General features: G+C 40.7%; 1 protein-coding gene across 8 annotated transcripts in view; it reads left to right on the top strand.

The window, feature by feature from the left end:
* Window positions 1–700: 700 nt before the first annotated feature.
* DNAH2 (dynein axonemal heavy chain 2) overlaps window positions 701–19,440 on the top strand; it is a 105,567-nt gene continuing 86,827 nt past the window's right edge. For all 8 annotated transcript variants that reach the window (XR_006890857.1, XR_006890859.1, XR_006890858.1 and 5 more), the window contains exons 1-4: window positions 701–801; window positions 2,376–2,543; window positions 6,030–6,091; window positions 8,357–8,527. Coding sequence is in view for 5 of the 8 variants with exons in the window: in XM_046677816.1 (XP_046533772.1) it covers window positions 2,390–2,543; window positions 6,030–6,091; window positions 8,357–8,527 (387 nt within the window). In the remaining 3 variants the exon portion in view is untranslated. The remainder of the gene's footprint in view (window positions 802–2,375; window positions 2,544–6,029; window positions 6,092–8,356; window positions 8,528–19,440) is intronic.

Here is a 19,440-nt window from a genome sequence, read left to right as displayed (position 1 = left end):
TCTCTCGCTTCCCCAGGATTAAGCCTTTGTTCTTAGGGAGAGCCGAGCCCCTCCCCGGCCAGGTCACCTTCCCCAGGGAGTCCCCGCCTCCTGTTCCCCCCAAAACGAGCGACGCTTTCCAAAGCCAATCCCCAGATTCCAAAAATTCCAGTTCCGTTCTTCCCTCCCTTCCCCCGCCCCGCGCTGCCCAGTGATCCTAGACCCCAGTCCGAACTAAGAAGGGGGAACAAACGGAAGGGCAGGGGTGCTCCAGACCCGGTTTTTCCCCCGGACCCAGTTGCAGCCACGGCTGCCTCGAAATCCTGGAGCGCCTTCTAGAAAGTCAACAAGCCCAGCAGTCGGGACACCGGGCGCCATCTGCTGGACTCGTTAGGGATGGAGCCCGCAGACCCGGGCGCGGGGTCGGGCGCTTGGGTTCCCCTGCCTTTTCAGTGTCCTGCCGGAGGGTAGCTCCTTGTTTCCAGCCCCAGGCCTTCCAGCCACTTCCTCAGACCAGGCCCTCCTCGCACACTCCAGCCTGCCAGATTTAGCGGCTTTCCCTTGCCCTCCAGCCCTTTTGCCCCGGGTCCCAGCTGGGGAGACGCAGACCGAGTGGGGCAGTGGAGCAGCGGAGCACGGCTTCACTGCGCCTGCGCCGAGGAGACCGGCTCTGCGGGCGCAGGCCCCGGCCACTCGCCCCCTCCCCGCCGGGGTTGCCATGGCGACGCGTGCCGGCGCGGGCCTGAGAGGGCCACGCTGGGCAACTTCTTAGCTGGAGTGGCCCACCGGTCGGCCTAGGGAGGAGAGGGTCGGCGTCGTGAGGTGTGTGTCGGGGGCAGAGGAGAGGAAGGGAGGAGAAGTTGGGAGCTTCGGGAAGAAGGGGCAGTGGTGAGGGGGTGGAAGGGAGAGTTGTAGGGGGGAAGAAGGAGCAGTTGTCGGGGAGGGAAGGAGCAATTGTAGGGGGAGAGGGAGAGGAAGGGCAGTTGTGGGGGGAGGGGAGAAGAAGGGGCAGTTGGGGTTGAGATGAAGCGCGTGCAGTTGTGACAGTTGCGTGAGGAAGCTGCTGTGAGAGGAAATTTACCCACGGGTAGGCAGTTTGAGGAGAGGGCCGGTCCCCTACAATATTTCTTGAGTAATAGAATGAGTCCCAGGCTAGTAGCACAGCTCCACCTGGGGCCTGAGGTGGGATCAGGGATGAAGTCCGGGGGCACGGGGCTCCCAGCCTTGTCAGCGGAATGCTCCTGAGGCTCCAGGTGGAAGCAGGGAAACACAGCCTGATGCTTCTCTGGAGACTGGTGGAGGAAGCTGTGCTGCTGTAGTTGGTTTTATTGATGTGTTGGCCTAATAGAACGTTTTTCCTTGGAGCAAAGTACAAATCCTTCAAGTTTGAAACTCATAACCTGTGATCAATGCCTGTGGCAGCCTGGGGGGATGAGGAAGGAAAGCTACAGGTGGCTGTCAGGCTCTAGCAGAATGAGAGGGAGTGCCCAGCGAATCAAACATTGTCCTTAGGGTTCTGAATGCCTACCAGAGATGCCCCTGCTTCTGAGAGAGGCACTACTGTGGCCTTCCTTATTCCCCCCTCCCCTTCTCCCCCAAACACAATTCGAAATTCAATGTTGGAAGACTTTTGTCCTTCCTTCTTCCAATCTGTTCTCAGGGCATTTGGAGTCAAAATGATCTTGGTTTTCATTATCAGTTTTCACAGAGTTACTCAGCCAACTATGCTGAGACCTTTTCAGTACACACAAAAAAACAGAGTTCCTACCCCTCAGGAATTAAAAGCTATAGAGGTGTGTTGCAAGTACTGTTTTTCTTTAAGGAGGTTGCAGATTTTAGTATGGGTAGGAGGAGCATTTTTCTATTTCCACCCTTCTAGGGGGTAACTTGTGAGGAAAGAAGGTATGTAGGAAAATCATCTTGGTTTGCTTCATTGACTTGACACAGTGACAAAGGATGGGAAACCTGGGGACAGTCTTCCCTTCCCTGGGCCTTCTCTCACTCACCCATGGCCCTGAGGGGTAGAGTGGTTGAGGGTGTGTGCAACTGGACCTCAGCTTGGTAGGTCTTTTCCAGATTATCTTTGGTTCTCATCCCTCTGGGCAGAGAGAGAGATTCCTAAACCCTCATTAGTGGCGTGTCTGTTGGCCCACCATCTTTAACTCCCATTAATTCCTAAGGCCTTGAAAGACTGACTTTGATTTTTAACCCAATGCTCTGCAGAAAGTGGGATGTCCCAGGGAAAGGAGTGAGAAGCAGGCTGTGGGTACCCCTAGATAAGATTATGGTACATGGGGGCTCAGTCAATTTGTGAATTCAAAAGGTACTTCGTGTATCAAGGGGCTGGGTTGGAGATGGATCTGGTTGTGGACCCTTGGCTTGCCGTGTGTCTGCAGGTTTTGCTTACACGATGTCTAGCAAAACTGAGAAGAAGCGGAAAATGAGTGGCCGGGGAAGCTCCCGCCGGCGAGGTGCTCAGCCTGCTCTGGCCACAGAGGTGGCGGAGACCACCCTGCCCATCAGCGAGCTGGAGCCCGAGCCCAAGCCTCTCAAGGAGGAGCCTGGTGGGTACATGCTGGGAAGGGGCTCGGAGGCAGACTGTTTGTATTGAAGGAGGGTCTGAGGGCTGGGGAGCAGGTTCTCTTGCTTCTGGGTAAGAAGCAAGGGGTTCAGTGGAATCTCAGGCCTGCCTCTGGGTCCCTTTAATTGTGTGTCTTCCTCCTGGCCAGCCTTATAATTGTTCCTTCTGTCTTAAAATTTCCCCTCAGTGTACCAAGAGCTCACCAGCCAATCTTTTATCTTAGCCTCTTCCTCCTTATTTCAAGTGTTCTGGTTGCTCCTACCCCAGTGAAGAGGGCTTGATCTCTTCCTTTTTCCCATTTTCACCCTGGGTGGCAAAACAAATACTGTTTTTCTCCCATTAAGCCTATCACCATGGAAACTCAGCCTGCTTTGCCACCCTTTGAATCCTAAGCCCGACTGATGCTTTCTCCCATCTGTTTAAGGCTCTTGTGTGTCCGCCCTCTTTTTGGCAGGGCCTTGGTAGACTAAGGATGTTCAGGTTCAGGGCCACAGGAAAAGAAGCTTGACATCTAGATTGAGGGAGAAAAGAGTTTAAAGAGGCTGCTTCTTGCGGCTTTGATCTGAGGGATTCCTTCCTGTGGGTGAGCTGGGGCCAATAGGGTTGGGAGGTTTTTGGTAGCTGTTACGGTCACTGGCCAGGTTAGATATACTGTGAGCTAAGGTGATGTAGCTCTCCCCTGTTACCTGGGGCTTTACACTCCTAGCAGCCTGTCAAGATGAGAGAAATAGGGTCCCTTTTTAATACTAAAACCTGGGAGATTAAGCATGGGCGTGGGAGAAAGGTCTGGGGTACACAGGGCCTTACTCTGGGATCTGGACATTAGAAATGTGCAAAATTTTTTCTTCCGAGTTCTCTTGAAAGCAGTTTAAGATGGGACTGGGTCCTGGAACCTGGGTACCAGGAATAGGGGTAGGGAGGAGGGAAGGCAGTGAGGTTCACTTGGAGAATACTCCGGGGCAGGAAGGGACGGTGCTTCTAAATGAAAGCATTGACCACCACACACCAACGACCTCTGACTCCTTTACCTCTAAGCCTGTTTATTGTCTAATAGGGAGCTTTCCGGCTGACACATAACCCTGAGAGAGGTTCAGAGAAGACTCGGGCCTCCAAGGCAGCCTTGAAATGAAATTTAATCTCCCAAATCTTTGGAGATGGGGAAGGATTGAGGCCTGTCCCACTGAGACAGAGGGGGTTTGCTATGGTCTGAAAGTTTGTGTCCCCCCCCAATTAATACGTTGAAATCTTAATGCCCAATGTGATGGTATTAGGAGGTGAGGCCTTTGGGAGGTGCTTAAATCATGACGGTGGAACTGTCGTGAGTGGGATTTGTGCTTTTTAAAAGTGGCTCCAGAGAGATCCCTAGCCCCCTTCCACCGTGTGTGACCCGACCATGCTGGCACCCTGATCTACGACTTCCAGCCTCTAGAACTGTGAGAAATAAATTTCTGCTGTTTATAAGCCACCTAGTCTGTGGTATTTTGTTATCGCAGCCTGAATGGACTAAGACACGGCCTAAAACACCTCTTGGTAAAGGATGGGGAGTTAAAGGGCAAACAAGCTTTTGAGGTCTGTATTGACATCCTTTGCTTCCTTAGTTCCCACTGAGAAAAGAAGAAGATGAAGTCCAGGTTCATCAGCCCATATCCATAATTTTAAAAAGTCCTATGAACTAAAAGTTTTCTTTCCAAAGTTTGGCATGTAAACTTATTTGGTGGTAAAACATAACCTAAACTGACATGAAGGTATTTATAGTGTATTTAAGCCACTTAGTATGAATTTTCATATATTTTACTGGAGAAATACTAATCTTAAAAGTGTATGGAGTGCTGTTCTAGAGCCTGTTGGGGGTTGGGGGTATTACATACCATACTATCTTACAATTCTAAATTCTGAAATAGACTTGACTCCAAGGTTTTTGGATAAGGGATTGTAGACCCGTATTTCAGGCAAATCAGAAAAAGTACAGAGAATAATATAATGAACACCTGTGTACCCATCATCCAATGTGAGAATAAATCATGATAGCAACAAGTGAACCCCTCTGTTTGCACCACCCCTCAGCCTTTCTCTCCTTCTGCAGAGGTCCCTGCTATCCTGAGTTGTTTATCCTTCTCAAGCTTGTTTTTTAAATTTTTACTGCATGTATCCATGAACATCATATATTAGTATCGTATTGCATGGTTTAGATTTTATATAAATTGTATTACAGAAGACGAAACCAGTTTACTCTTGAGATCGTCCTAGTCTCCTTCCCCCAGCCTAGTTTCAGTCTGAAATCTTGATTGCCCTCAGTTTTCCCAAAGGACGTTGGATTTCTTGCTTACCTGTCCCGCTCTCGGCTAAGTTCCTGGAATGGTCTGTTCCATCTTTTTCATGATTTCCTTCCTTGGCCTTTGTGCCTCACTCCCCTCTTTTCTTTTTGGAAGTCAGAGTGTCCTGTTCCCCAGTGTCTTTTGGTTCCATCTCATTTGTTGCTTCCTCCTTTCAGCCCATGTGAGATGGGAAACCCGCCAGTTTTATCTCTGTCTCCTGTGTGAGCAACAGATCAGGAAGTAGAGAAACACCCTCCTGGGTTTTATGGGAGTTCAGAGTGGGTGTGGCAGAAATGAGGAACCAGCAGGCTGGTTGTTTGGAGAGGGGTGGACTTCTGGGGGCCCCAACTTCTCCACAAGGGAAGAAGATTGGGGGAAGAATGGAAGGCCAGAAGCTGAATGTCTAGAGTAACTTCAGTACTGACTGCCTTCATTCCCCTGCCTGCCTCTGCCTCCCCTCTGGCCCCAGTCAGCTTTTTAAGAGAAAATTGAGATATAATCCACTTATTATGAAATTCACCCTTTTACAGTTTACAGTTCTGTGAATTTTGGTATAGTCACCAAGCTGTGTAACCATCAGCACTATCTAACTTTAGAATGTTTTCATCACCTCCCCCCACAAAAGCCACTTCAAGCACCTTGAGAAATTGGCAGCAGATGACTCCTATATTTTTACTTCTAAGTGGCATCAGAGCCCAGACTTTTAGCAGTCACTCCCCACTCCCCTTTCCCTCCAGATCCTGGTAACCACTAATCTACTTTCTGTGCCTATGGATTTGCCTGTTCTGGACATTTCCTATAAATGGAATCATAGATTATGTGGTCTTTTGTGACTGGCTTCTTTCACTTAGCATAATGTTTTCAAGGTTCATCCATGATGTAGCATTGTAGCAGACCTTCATTCCTTTCTATGGCTGAATAATATTCCACCACAATTTGTTTACTGATTCACCTACTGATGGACACTTGGGTTATTTCCACACTTTTGCTATTATGAATAGCACTGCTATGAGCATTAGTATACAAATGTCTGTTTGAGTCCCTGCTTCTAATTCTCTTGGGTATATACCTAGAAGTGGCATTGCTGGGTCGTACGGTGACTATGTTTAACTTTTTAATGAATGCCTTCATGTTTGAATTTTTACTCTTCCTAGAGCCAGCACCGGAGGAACCTGAAGTACGGCAAGAAGAATTACAGGAGCCTGAGGTGGATGTGGTAAGTTTGGGTTTTCCCCGAGACAAATATTCCTCCCAAACAACTGGTAAATCAAAGGATTACTTGTAGAATGGTGCACAAGGAATTCTTTCCAATCTGTCACATCCTACTTACTCTCTCCCAGTAGCCTACTCACCACAAATCCAGTTCACTGAGTAAAGGACAAAGTTATCTGTGCCCCCCATCACTCCAGAAAAAGAGGGCTTTAAGTGAGGAACAGATCTCTTAGCTGTCCCTTCCTTGCCTCCCCACCTTGGGTCAAACTGCGACAAGCTTCATCAGTCGTGTGGGTGAAATCTGAACAAGTTGAACAAGCTGGACAGATATTGTCCTAATTGGATTGTATTTCTAAGACATACTCTTTCTTTCCTTCAATTCTCCCTTTGGCTGAAGAATTTGCAGAAGCCACTTCAAGTATTTTTAGAAATTGTCACTAAATGACCCTTACACCTTCCAAGTTGCATCAGAGCCTGGCCACACCCATAGTTATCTGGCCTAGAAGAATAGAGTGGTGACCCTGAACTTTTTTAAAAAAGGAGAGAAAAGTAGTAACTACTCATTAAAGAAAAAATTGGAAGGGACAGAAAAGTAGAACAAAGAAAGGGAAAATAAAAGTCATAGCATTACTGCCTAAAGACATCCCATGTTAATACTTTGGTATATATCTTTTCTTTCTGTATATAGGTTTGTGAGTTTTTAAAAAAATAATCCTAACTGTACCACAGACTATAATTTTTTTTTTTTCTGAGGGAGATTTGCCCTGAGTTAACGTCTGTGGCAATCTTCCTCTATTTTGTGTGTGGGTTGCCTCCACAGCGTGGCCACTGACGAGTGGTGTAGGTCCGTGCCTGGGAACTGAACCCGAGCTGCTAAAGTAGACCACACTGAACTTAACCACTATGCCACAGGGCTGGCCCCTGATACTGTAATTTTTCATTAAGCTTTTTCACAGAACATTTTTTTCATTCTTCATTTTACTATATAATTTTTGCAAGCACCATTTTTAGTGGTGGTGTGTTGCTCGATTAGATATATGTACCATAGTTAAATCCTTACTTTTGGACGTTTTGCCATTTCTAATTTTTTGCTCTCACAATAATACTGTCATAAATATTATAAATAAAACTAACACATTTTGAAATAATTACTATTTCCTTAAGATAGATTCCTATACTTAGAGTTACTGAAGGAAAGAGTAAAGAACATTTCTAACACTTTAAATGTATAATACCAAGCTGTTTTCCAAACAGATTGCACTTTTTGCCCTCACACTAGCAACTAACCCTTTCCAGCCATGGATGTTATCAGTTTAGCAAGGATTTTTTAAAAATGATAGGCAATAAATGATATATCTTTGCTATTTTTGTTTGTATTTCTTTGATTTCAAGTGAAATTGAACAGTTTTTCATGCTCTCTTTTTTATGACATATCTGTTCATGTCCTTTGGTCCATTTAATTTATTGGGGTCTTAGTGTTTTTCTCATTGGTTCATCTATGTCTTTATATAGGAAAGATTTTAGATCACTGTCTAAGTTTTCTTGACCTGGAAACTTTAAGTAAAAGTGATTCCTTCTCATCTCCAGCAGTGCTGGGCAAGGGCCAGGTGACTTTTCAAGTTCACTGAGCTATATCTTCCTACCTTCTGGTTTCGTTAATCTGCTTGGTAGTGTTCTACAGATTAATTTTTTTCTAGCCACCGGTTATGCTTTATTTTCCATCTAATTGATTTTTTCTTTGATGTTTTCCAGTCTTTTCTTTTTCCCTCACTTCTTCCTCACTGCTATGCCAGTTGACTTTTACCCAATATCTCATACTTATTTTTGTATCCTGAGGAGGCTACACCATGAAAAAATTGGTCTTGCACCCTTATCCTTTTCCCAGCTTGTCATCTCCTTGCTTCTAATTGCTTGGTTTAGGCTAATATCCGACATGTTTCCCTTCATTTCATTTTACTCTGAGGTTGATGGTTGCTTGATAATGCATTTTTACAACCATGGGCATACATGATATGTCTTAGGAACATAATATCCCTTAGTTTTCCTCTATGATCCATTCTATTTTTGCTTATAGAGGGAAGAGAATCTTATTGTCTTCTTTCTTCAAAAGCTTGAAACTGGTCAGTTAGTTCATCCTCAGCTTTCCCTTCACCATTCTGGACCTGTCTGAGTCCTCTCATCGTCCATGTCCTCACATGTGATTGTGGATGGGAGAAATGACTCATCCTAACAGCTGTACTTGCTTTGACTCTCTGCTTTCCTTCTGTAGAAGCCCTTTTTCCTGGCGCGAGCTGTGCTAACAGGACTGGCAGATGCCACATGGACAGAGGAGCATGATAGCATTCTGGAACGCTTTGCCCAGGACCCTTCAGAGCCCATCCTCACCATCTTCATTGACCCGTGTTTGGGGCTGAAATTAGATCTGGGCATGCCTGTGCAGGTGAGTACTCCACTTTTCCAGACTCCAAGGTGATCTTCCAGGGAGCTGAGGGTTCCATGTATCTCCACCATCTTTGGGTCTCATCTCCTGTGCCCAAGATCTACTGAGCCTCATGGTGTGTCAGGCACCCTCCTTGGCAGCAGGATACAGAAATAAATGAGGCAGGGTCTTGCTTTTGATGGTCTGGTGGGGAAGACAGACATAAAGAAATATTTACAATATATTATGGTTTATGGACAAAGTTTTATAGGAGCTTTATGGGAGCAAATAATGTAGCCAGTGGAATGCTGGCAAGGCTTGGCGATGGAGGTGATATTTGAGTTTGGGATCAAGGTAAGTAGGATTTCATCGAGGCTGGGCAAGAGTTCTTCTGTGCAAAGAAAAGAGGAGTTGTGGGAAATGATACTGAAGATGTTGGTTGGGGTCACCTTGTGAAGGGTCCTTGTATGTTATGCTAAAGAATTTGGCCTCCATCCCAGAGGGAACTATTGAAGGCTTTCATGGATTAGATAGATAACTATTTCAACAATGTGGAGGGTACATTAGTGAAGGGTAAACCATGGGTAGGGAGACAGTTAAAAGACAGATGTATAGCTAAATGTTAGTGGTAGAGTCTGGCAGTGGGTGTACAAGTCATTATTGTAAAATGCTTTTAACTTTTCTATATGTTTGAAAATTTTTGAAATAAAATGTTGGAAAAGGACAAGGCTATTGCTTTGCTTTTCCTGGCAGCACATATATGAATATTGAAATGATAATGAAGATTAGCATGGTTCTGTGCAACGGCACAGTTTATGAAGCATTCCATGTTAAATAAAAGCAAAAACAAGCTATGGCTCTTTCCAGTATTTTGGCAATAATCAGCTACAAAACATGAAAAAAATATTTTGTTCACAAAAGGAACAAAAATTTGCAAAAAATATGTAGGATTTTTATGAAAGAGAATGACTTTGTTGCAGGCTACAAAAGAAGATTAAATAAATGGTGAGCCATATCCTGTTTCTGGGTGGGAATCTTAATATAGAGATCATTTCATATAAAAAAGGTACCATTTTAATGCAACTCCAATCAAAGTGCCATAGTCCCTAGATCCTTCGTGTAAAGGATTTTAACATATATCCAGAAAAATGCATGAAAATAGCAAAGAAATGATGAAGGAGGAAAACAATGGATGAGACTCGTGAATATGAAAATATTAAACTACAGTAATTAAAACAGTTGTACTGGGTCAGGAATATATGTTATATTAGCAACAATAAATAAACATAGAAAGTACTGAAACACATATGTAACAATTTTTTGTAAAAATGGCATTTAAAATTCATGGGGAAGGATGGATTATTCAATGAATAAAATTGAGAAACATGAAAAACAAAATTTTTCCATTAAAAAATCTATCTAGCTGGGGGGAGGGGGAAATGGGGAGATACTGATCAAAGGCTACAAAATTTCTGACACCAAAAGCAAAGACAACAAAAGCAAAAATAAACAAGTGGGACTACAGCAAACTAAAAATTTCTGCACAGCAGAGGAAACCATCAACAAAATGAAAAGGCAACCTAAAGAATGGAAGGAAATATTGCCACTCATATTACCTGATAAGAGTTAATATCCAAAATATATGAAGAACTCATACAACTCAATAGCAAAAACAAACACCTGATTAAATAATGGGCAGAAGATATGAATAGACATTTTTCCAAAGAATAGATAGAGATGGCCAACAGGTATGTGAAAAGATGCTCAACATCAGTAATCATCAGGGGAATGCAAATCAGAATCACAATGAGCTAATACCTCACACCTGTTAGAATGGCTATCATCAAGAAGACAAGAGAGAACAAATGTTGATGAGAATGTAGAGAAGAGGGAACTCTTGTGCACTGTTGGTGGGATTGTAATTGGTGCAGCCACTGTGGAAAACAACATGGAGTTTCCTCAAAAAATTAAAAATGGAGCTACCGTATGATCCAGCAATCCCACTTCTGGGTATATATCTGAAGGAAATGAAACCACTGTCTCAAAGAGCTATCTGCATCCCCATATTCACTGCAGCATTATTTACAATAGCCAAGACATGGAAACAGCCTATGTGTCCATCAATGGATGAATGGAGAAAGAAAATGTGGTGTATATATATATATATACATATATATATATACACACACATACATATACACTGGAATATTATTCAGCAATGAGAAAGAAAAATGTCCTGCCATTTGAAACAATATGGATAGAACTTGAGGCATTATCCAAAGTGAAATAAGTCAGACAGAAAAAGATAAATATTGTATGATCTCACTTATATGTGGAATCTAGAAAATAAACCCTAACTCATAGAAACAGGGAACAGATTCGTGGTTGCCAGAGTCAGGGGGTGGGGGAGTAGGGAAAATGGGTGAAGGTGGTCAAAATGTACAAACTTCCAGTGATAAGATAAATAAGTTCTGGGGATTTACTGTACATTTTGCAATAAGTACATACATATCAAGTAATTATGTTGTACATCTTAAACTAATACAATGTTATAGATCAATTTTATCTCAATAAAACTGCATTTTGAAAAAACAGTACGAAGTTCAGTTATGCAAGATGAATAAGTTCTGGAGATCTAATATACTGCATGGCGACTACAGTTAATAATACTGTATTGTATACTTGAAATTTACTAAGAGGGTAGGTCTTAAGTGCTCTCACCACAAAAAAAAAAAAGAAAGAAAAAAGAAAAGAAAAAGATGGGGCCAGCCCCGGGACCGAGTGATTAAGTTCACGCACTCCACTTTGGCAGCCCAGGGTTTTGCTGGTTTGGATCCTGGGCATGGACATGGTGCCGCTCATCAGGCCGTGCTGGGGTGGCGTCCCACATGCCACAGCTGGAAGGACCTACAACTGAAAATACACACTATGTACCGGGGGGCTTTGGGAGGAAAAGGAAAAATAAAAACAAAAAAAGAAAAAGAAAATGGTAACTATGTGAGATGATAGATATGTTAATTAGCTTGATTATAGTGATCATTTCACAATATATACTTATATCAAAACATCAAGTTGTACACCTTAAGTATATACAATTTTTATTTGTCAATTATGCTTCAATAAAACTGGGAAAAAAATCTATTTAGCATGCTGAAATAGATTCTAAATAGGTCACAGACTTAATTGTGTTCTCCTAGGTTAAGATGGCTAATTGAAACTTCCTTAAAAAATTATTACCCTTGAATACTTGATAAAATGAGCAAAAAGTAAAACCAGAAAAAAGACACATTCAAGAGTAATCAAACAAGGAAAGAAGCATAATCTAACGGAACGAACTTTAAAAATGAGTGACCAATGAAAGGTCTATGCACTGAGTTAAGGAAACCATCCTCCCCCCACAGGAATGGTGGACCCCCAGCAAGATGGAGTGAGCCTTAGATAGGACATTTAACAAAATCTGAAAAGAGAAAAAGAGCCCAGATATTCTAACAAAGATTTTACAGTTTTAAATTAGCCTTAACCACCTACCCAACCCCTTATGCAATTCTCTTAGGGTAGAGGAGAGTGAAAAAAACAAAATACGCAACCCTTTCACTTCAACTTCGAGGGAGAAAAGAAACTGGGCTCTCACAGTGGGACATCAAGAAGTCACCAACTGTACCTTAGAGCCAAAAGAATGGATTCAGAGAGCTGCACAAGCATGGGGAAAGTGAAAAGAAATTGCATGGCAACTACAAGCATATTACATCAAGGGAAGAAAAAACAGAACAAAGCATGCAAAAGAGGAAAACAGAACAGAAGGACACACCTCACAACAGCATCGTTATAGTATAACTTGATAAGAACAGAATTCAATTTTTAAAAAAGCTGAGAGATGGAATGATAAAACGTGGAAATCAGATAAAAGGGAGCTTGCAGATTTTAAGAAATAAATAAAGCAGCATGTTATAAACTAGTAGGTTAGAAACAGCAGGGAACTGAATAGCTATCGCTGAACATCTGAAATGATATAGAAGAGAGGCTTGAGATAATTACAGTGTATGCAGAAGAAAAAACCAATGACAACACGACTAGAAGTTAATAGATAGGAAAGAGAGACACAGATGATCTAATACAGAGAACCAACTACTGAAACAGAATATAAAATTAAAGATAAAATACAAAGGATTCCCCTGAACTGCTGAAGAAACTGAATCTGGGAATTGAAAGCATATACTTTAGTCCTCACAATTTGTCACACGATGTTTAATGTCAATACACATCTTAGTTAAGGTGCTAACGTTTGAGGAAGTTAATTCTTTATGAACATCACCTGTGTGGTATTCTTTCCAAAAATATTTAACCTGAATCTAATAGTGAGGAAACAATTGGATAAATCCAAATTAAGGCACATTTTGGAAAACAACTGGCAGAGACTATTAGAAATGTCAATGCTGTGAAAGAAAGAAAAACCCTGGAGAACTGTGTGGAGTTAAAGGAGGCACAACTGCGTGTGATTCTAGATTGCATCCGGATGGGAAAGACCAGCTGTAAATGACATTATTTGGGCCATTGGGGAAAATTGAATATGGACTGTATATTATATAAACATTATCTGAAGTGAAAGTTTCTGAGTGTGATAGTTACAGTGTTGGGTGTGTTGGGAACATCCTTGCTTTTAGGAGCTATGTGCTGAAGTATTTAAGGGTGCAGTATCATGCCGTCTGCTAACCCTCCAATGGCTCAGCCAAGAGATATGGCAAAATGCTAACAATCAGTGAATCTAGACGAAGCGTATGATGTTGTTCATTGTGCTTTTCTTGAAACTTTTCTATGGGTTGGCATTTTTTTCAAAGTAAACATTTGGAAAAAAATTATTTAGGCCTCCAGTCAAAAAACCAAATTATCTACCAAAGGGAAACATCAAGCTGGCCTCAGACCTCTCTGAACATCTACTGAGTTCTCCAGGAAAGACAGTGGCACCCAAGGTATGATTCCCTGCCTAGATGGTCACACCTAAAGGCAGCAAGTAGGCAATCATTTCAATGTTGAAAGAACACTACAAAACCAAAATAACATCAACAGAAATCCAGTCCATTAAGAATGAACCAAATAACTCAGGAGTAGAGAATCTGTGAACATTCAATGAATTTATTTTTTATTTTTTTAACATCTTAGTTTTTTTATTGAGTTCATAATAGTTCACATTATTATGAAATTTCACTTGTACATTCTTTCTTGTCTGTCACCACATAAGTGTTCCCCTTCATCCCCTGTGGGCCCCCCCCCCAACCACTGAACTGTTTCCTTTGTCTATGTTTTATATTCCACATATGAGTGAAATCATCTGGTGTTTGTCTTTCTCAGTCTGGCTTATTTCACCAGCATAATTCCCTCCAGGTCCATCCATGTTGTTGCAGATGGGATGCTTTTGTCTTTTTTACTGGCTGAGTAGTATTTCATTGTATATATATACCATGTCCTTGTCCAATCATCAGTTGATGGGTGCTTGGGTTGCTTCCATGTCTTGGTTATTGTGAATAGTGCTTCAATGAACATAGGGGTGCCTATGTTACTTTGGATTGTTGATTTCAAGTTGTTTGGGTAGATACCCAGTAGTGGGATGGCTGGGTCCTATGGTAGTTCTATTTTTAGTTTTTTGAGGAATCTCCATACTGTTTTCCATAGAGGTTGCACCAGTTCGCATTCCCACCAGCAGTGTATGAGAGTTCCATTCTCTCCACATCCTCTCCAACATTTGTTATTTTTAGTCTTAGTGATTATAGCCAATTTAACAGGCGTAAGGTAGTATCTTAGTGTAGTTTTGATTTATATTTCCCTGATGATTAGTGATGTTGAACATCTTTTCATGTGTTTGTTGGCCATCTGTATATCTTCTTTGGAAAAATGTCTGTTCATCTCCTCCGCCCACTTTTTCATCTGGTTGCTGATTTTTTGTTGTTGAGTTGTATGAGTTCTTTATGTATTTTAGAGATTAACCCCTTGTCAGATATGTGATTTGCAAATATTTCCTCCCGGTTGTATATATATCACATTTTGCCTATTTGTCCATCCATCAGTGGACTCTTGGGTTGCTTCACCTTATAGCTATTGTGAATAATGCTGCTGTGAACATGAGTGTGCAAATATCTCTTTGAGACCCTGCTTTCAGTTCTTTTGGGTGTATGCCCAGAAGTGGAGTTGCTGGATCTTATGATAATTTTATTTTTAATTTTTTAAGGAACCATCATACTGTTTTCCACAGCAGCTGTACCATTTTACATTCCCACCAAAAAGTGCCTAAGGTTTCCAATTTCTCCACAACCATTGATAATTTTTTTAAAATTTTTTATTGAGTTAATGATAGGTTACAATCTTGTGAAATTTCAGTTGTACATTAATGTTTGTCATTTGCGTTGTAGGTACACCACTTCACCCTTTGTGCCCACCCCCACCCCACATTTCCCCTGGTATCCACTAAACTGTTCTTAGTCCACATTTTTAAATTCTGCATATGAGTGGAGTCATACACAGATTATCCTTCTCTAGCTGGCTTATTTCACTTAACATAATTCCCTCAAGGTCCATCCATGTTATTGCAAATGGAATGATTTTGTTCTGTTTTGAGGCTGAGTAGTATTCCATTGTATATATGTACCACATCATCTTTATCCATTCGTCTGTTGATGGGCACTTAGGTTGCTTCTATGTCTTGGCTATTGTAAATAATGCTGCAATGAACATTTGGGTGCATAGGACTTTTGGGATTGCTGACTTGAGGCTCTTTGGATAAATACCCAGTAGTGAGATGGCTGGATCGTATGGTAGTTCTATTTTTAATTTTTTTGAGGAATCTCCATACTGTTTTCCATAGTGGCTGCACCAGTTTGCATTCCCACCAGCAGTGTATGAGGGTTCCTTTTTCTCCACAACCTCTCCAACATTTGTTACTATTAGTTTTAGATATTTTTGTCATTCTAATGGGTGTAAGGTGATGTCTTAGTGTAGTTTTGATTTGCATTTCCCTGATGATCAGCGATGATGAGCATCTTTTCATGTGCCTATTGGCCATCCCTATATCTTCTTTGGAGAAATGTCTGTTCATGTCTCCAGCCCATTTTTTGATCAGGTTGTTTGATTTTTTGTTGTTGAGTTGTGAGAGTTCCTTATGTATTACGGATATTCAGCCTTTGTCAGGTATATGACTTGCAAATATTTTTTCCCAGTTAGTGGGTTGTTTTTTTGTTTCAATCCCGTTTTCATTTGCCTTGAAGAAGCTCTTTAGTCTGATGAAGTCCCATTTGTTTATTCTTTCTATTGTTTCCCTTCTCTGAGAAGGCATGGTGTCTGAAAAGATCCTTTTAATACTGATGTCAAAGAGTATACTGCCTACGTTTTCTTCTAGAAGCCTTATGGTTTCAGGTCTCACCTTTAGGTCTTTGATCCATTTTGAGTTTCTTTTGGTGAATGGTGAGAAAGAATGGTCAATTTTCATTCTTTTACGTATGGCTTTCCAGTTTTCCCAGCACCATTTGTTGAAAAGACTTTCTTTTCTCCATTGTATGCCCTCAGCTCCTTTGTCAAAGATAAGCTGTCCACCGATGTGTGCTGTTATTTCTGGGCTTTCAATTCTGTTCCATTGATCTGTGCACCTGTTTTTGTACCAGTACCATGCTGTTTTGATTACTGTAGCTTTGTAGTATGTTTTGAAATCAGGGATTGTGATGCCTCCCGTTTTGTTCTTTTTTCTCAGGATTCCTTTAGAAATTCGTGATCTTTTGTTGCCCCATATGAATTTTAGGATTCTTTGCTCTAATTCTGTAAAGAATGTCATTGGGATTCTGATTGGGATAGCATTGAATCTGTAGATTGCTTTAAGTAGAACGGACATTTTAACTATATTTATTCTTCCAATCCATGTACATGGAATGTCTTTGCATCTCCTTATGTTGTCATCCAATTCTCTCAGAAAGGCCTTGTAATTTTCATTATATAGGTCCTTCACTTCCTTAGTTAAATTTACCCCAAGATATTTTATTCTTTTTGTTGCGATTGTGAATGGTATTGTGTTCTCGAGCTCTTTTTCTGTTAGTTCATCATTAGAGTATAGAAATGCTACTGATTTATGCAAATTGATTTTGCACCCTGCAACTTTGCTGTAGTTGTTGATTATCTCTAAGAGTTTACCAATGGATTCTTTGGGGTTTTCTATATATAAGATCATGTCGTCTGCAAACAGCGAGAGTTTCACTTCTTCCCTCCCTATTTGGATTCCTTTTATTCCCTTTTCTTGCCTGATTGCTCTGGCCAGGACCTCCAGTACTATGTTAAATAAGAATGGTGATAGAGGGCATCCTTGTCTCGTTCCTGTTTTCAGGGGAATGGGGTTCAGTTTTTGCCCATTGATTATGATGTTGGCTATGGGTTTGTCATATATGGCCTTTATTATGTTGTGGTAGTTTCCTTCTATGCCCATTTTGTTCAGAGTTTTTATCATAAACGGCTGTTGGATCTTGTCAAGTGCCTTCTCTGCATCTATTGAGATGATCATGTGGTTTTTATTCCTCAGTTTGTTGATGTGGTGTATCACGTTGATTGATTTGTGGATGTTGAACCATCCCTGTGTCCCTGGTATGAATCCCACCTATGTATGATCCTTTTGATGAATTGCTGAATTCTGGTTGCCAAAATTTTGCTTAGAATTTTTGCATCTATGTTCATCAGTGATATTGGCCTGTAGTTCTCTTTTTTCGTGGTGTCCTTGTCAGGTTTTGGTATCAGCGTGATGTTGGCCTCATAGAATGTGTTAGGAAGTGTTCCATCTTCCCTAATTTTTTGGAATAGCTTGAAAAGGATAGGTATTAAATCCTCTCTGAAAGTTTGGTAGAATTCCCCCGGAAAGCCATCTGGTCCTGGGGTTTTATTCTTTCAGATGTTTTTGATTGCTGTTTCAATCTCTTTCCTTGTGATTGGTCTGTTCAAATTGTCTGCCTCTTCTTGGGTGAGCTTTGGGAGATTGTAGGAGTCCAAGAATTTATCCATTTCCTCTAGGTTATCCATTCTGTTGGCATATAGTTTTTCATAGTATTCTCTTATAATCCATTGTGTTTCTGCAGAGTCTGTTGTTATTTCTCCTCGCTCATTTCTGATTTTGTTTATTTGAGCTTTCTCCCTTTTTTTCTTTGTAAGTCTGGCTAGGGGTTTGTCAATTTTATTTATCTTCTCAAAAAACCAGCTCTTTGTTTCATTGATCCTTTCTACTGCCTTTTTCGTTTCAATAGTATTTATTTCTGCTGTGATTTTTATTATTTCTCTCCTTCTGCTGACTTTGGGCTTTATTTGTTCTTTTTTCTCTAGTTCAGTTAGGTGTAGTTTAAGATTGCTTATTTGGGATTTTTCTTGTTTGTTAAGATGTGCCTGTATTGCGATGAATTTTCCTCTTAATACAGCTTTTGCTGTATCCCATATGAGTTGGTATGGCATGCTATCATTTTCATTTGTTTCCAGGTATTTTTTTATTTCTTCTTTAATTTCTTCAATGATCCATTGCTTGTTCAGTAGTGTGTTGTTTAGTCTCCACATCTTTGTGCCTTTCTCAGCTTTCTTCTTGTCATTAATTTCTAGCCTTATAGCATTATGATTGGAGAGGATGCTTGTTATTATTTCAGTTTTTTTAAATTTGTAGAAGCTTGCCTTGTTTCCCAACATATGGTTTATCCTTGAGAATGTTCCATGTGCACTTGAGAAGAATGTGTATTCAGCTCCTTCAGGGTGGAGTGATCTATATATGTCTATTAAGTCCAATTGTTTTAGTTTTTCATTTAGCTCCACTATTTCCTTGTTGATTTTCTGTCTGGATGATCTGTCCATTGATGTGAGTGGGGTGTTGAGGTCCCCTACTATTATTGTGTTGTTTTTAACATCTTCCTTTAGGTCTGTTAATAGTTGCTTTATGAATCTTGGTGCTCCTGTGTTGGGCACATCATTCAATGCATTTAAATAAAAATACTAAATACCCATGAAAATTATGGTTATGCTGTAGAATGTGAATGTTATCAACCTGGACAATGTAAAAATAATACTAGAACAAAAATTGGAAAGTGGCGAGAACATGAGAGGGAGTATGAGGATGCCAATATTCTTATCTTTCTAAGCAGTGAGTCAATAGAACTTAAAATTGGAAGGTAGTAAGAAAACTAACCTCAATATTTTTCATGATCTCTCTTATAACCTTAGAAAGGGGTCTTTTAGGAAGAAATCTCTTTTATGGGTGAAGAAACATGTATTTGAAGCGCAACCATTCCTTTATTATATTCACATCAATGTCATTTTATTCTACTAAATCCAAGTAAAATTAAATTTAATACTTTTAATTAAAATAGCATGATCCTATTTTTAAATAACTATTTTATTTTTCTGTAAATATATATAAAAAATGTCTGGAATAGTGTTTTCTCTAATGGCATGAGTGGTCAAGTGGTGGATTTTAGACGACATTTTAACTTGTATTGTACTTTTCTGCATTGTTTCAGTTATTTATAAATAGCGTATATCATTCTGACAGAAATAATAGTTGTTCAGCTTTTAAAAAATAGACATAAAATGCCAAAAGTTAATTCTGGGTAGTGGGAAGATGGATGATTATTAATTTCTTCTTTGTGCTTTATTTTCAGTCTTCAAAATTAAATAAATTGTAAAGAGTAGTAGCAAAAGCACTAAAGAAAAAAAAAACAGGCGACTCTGATCTTCGGGTGGGAATGATCTTTCTGAACATATAAAAGTCAGAAACTTTAAATTTAAACAGTTTTACCCACATGAAAGTTATACATTTCTGAATGTAAACAACAAGAGCAACAACAACAAAACTCGCCATAAACAAAATTGGAGGATAAATTAAAAATTGAGGGAAAAGTATATGCAACTAAAATGGAAAACCCTAGACAATTGTCTCTTAC

This window comes from Equus quagga, chromosome 11, assembly GCF_021613505.1.
Source record: "Equus quagga isolate Etosha38 chromosome 11, UCLA_HA_Equagga_1.0, whole genome shotgun sequence".
NCBI lineage: Eukaryota > Metazoa > Chordata > Mammalia > Perissodactyla > Equidae > Equus > Equus quagga.
Note: the sequence above shows the minus strand (reverse complement) of the source record. Positions and strands in the feature narration are given on the sequence as shown.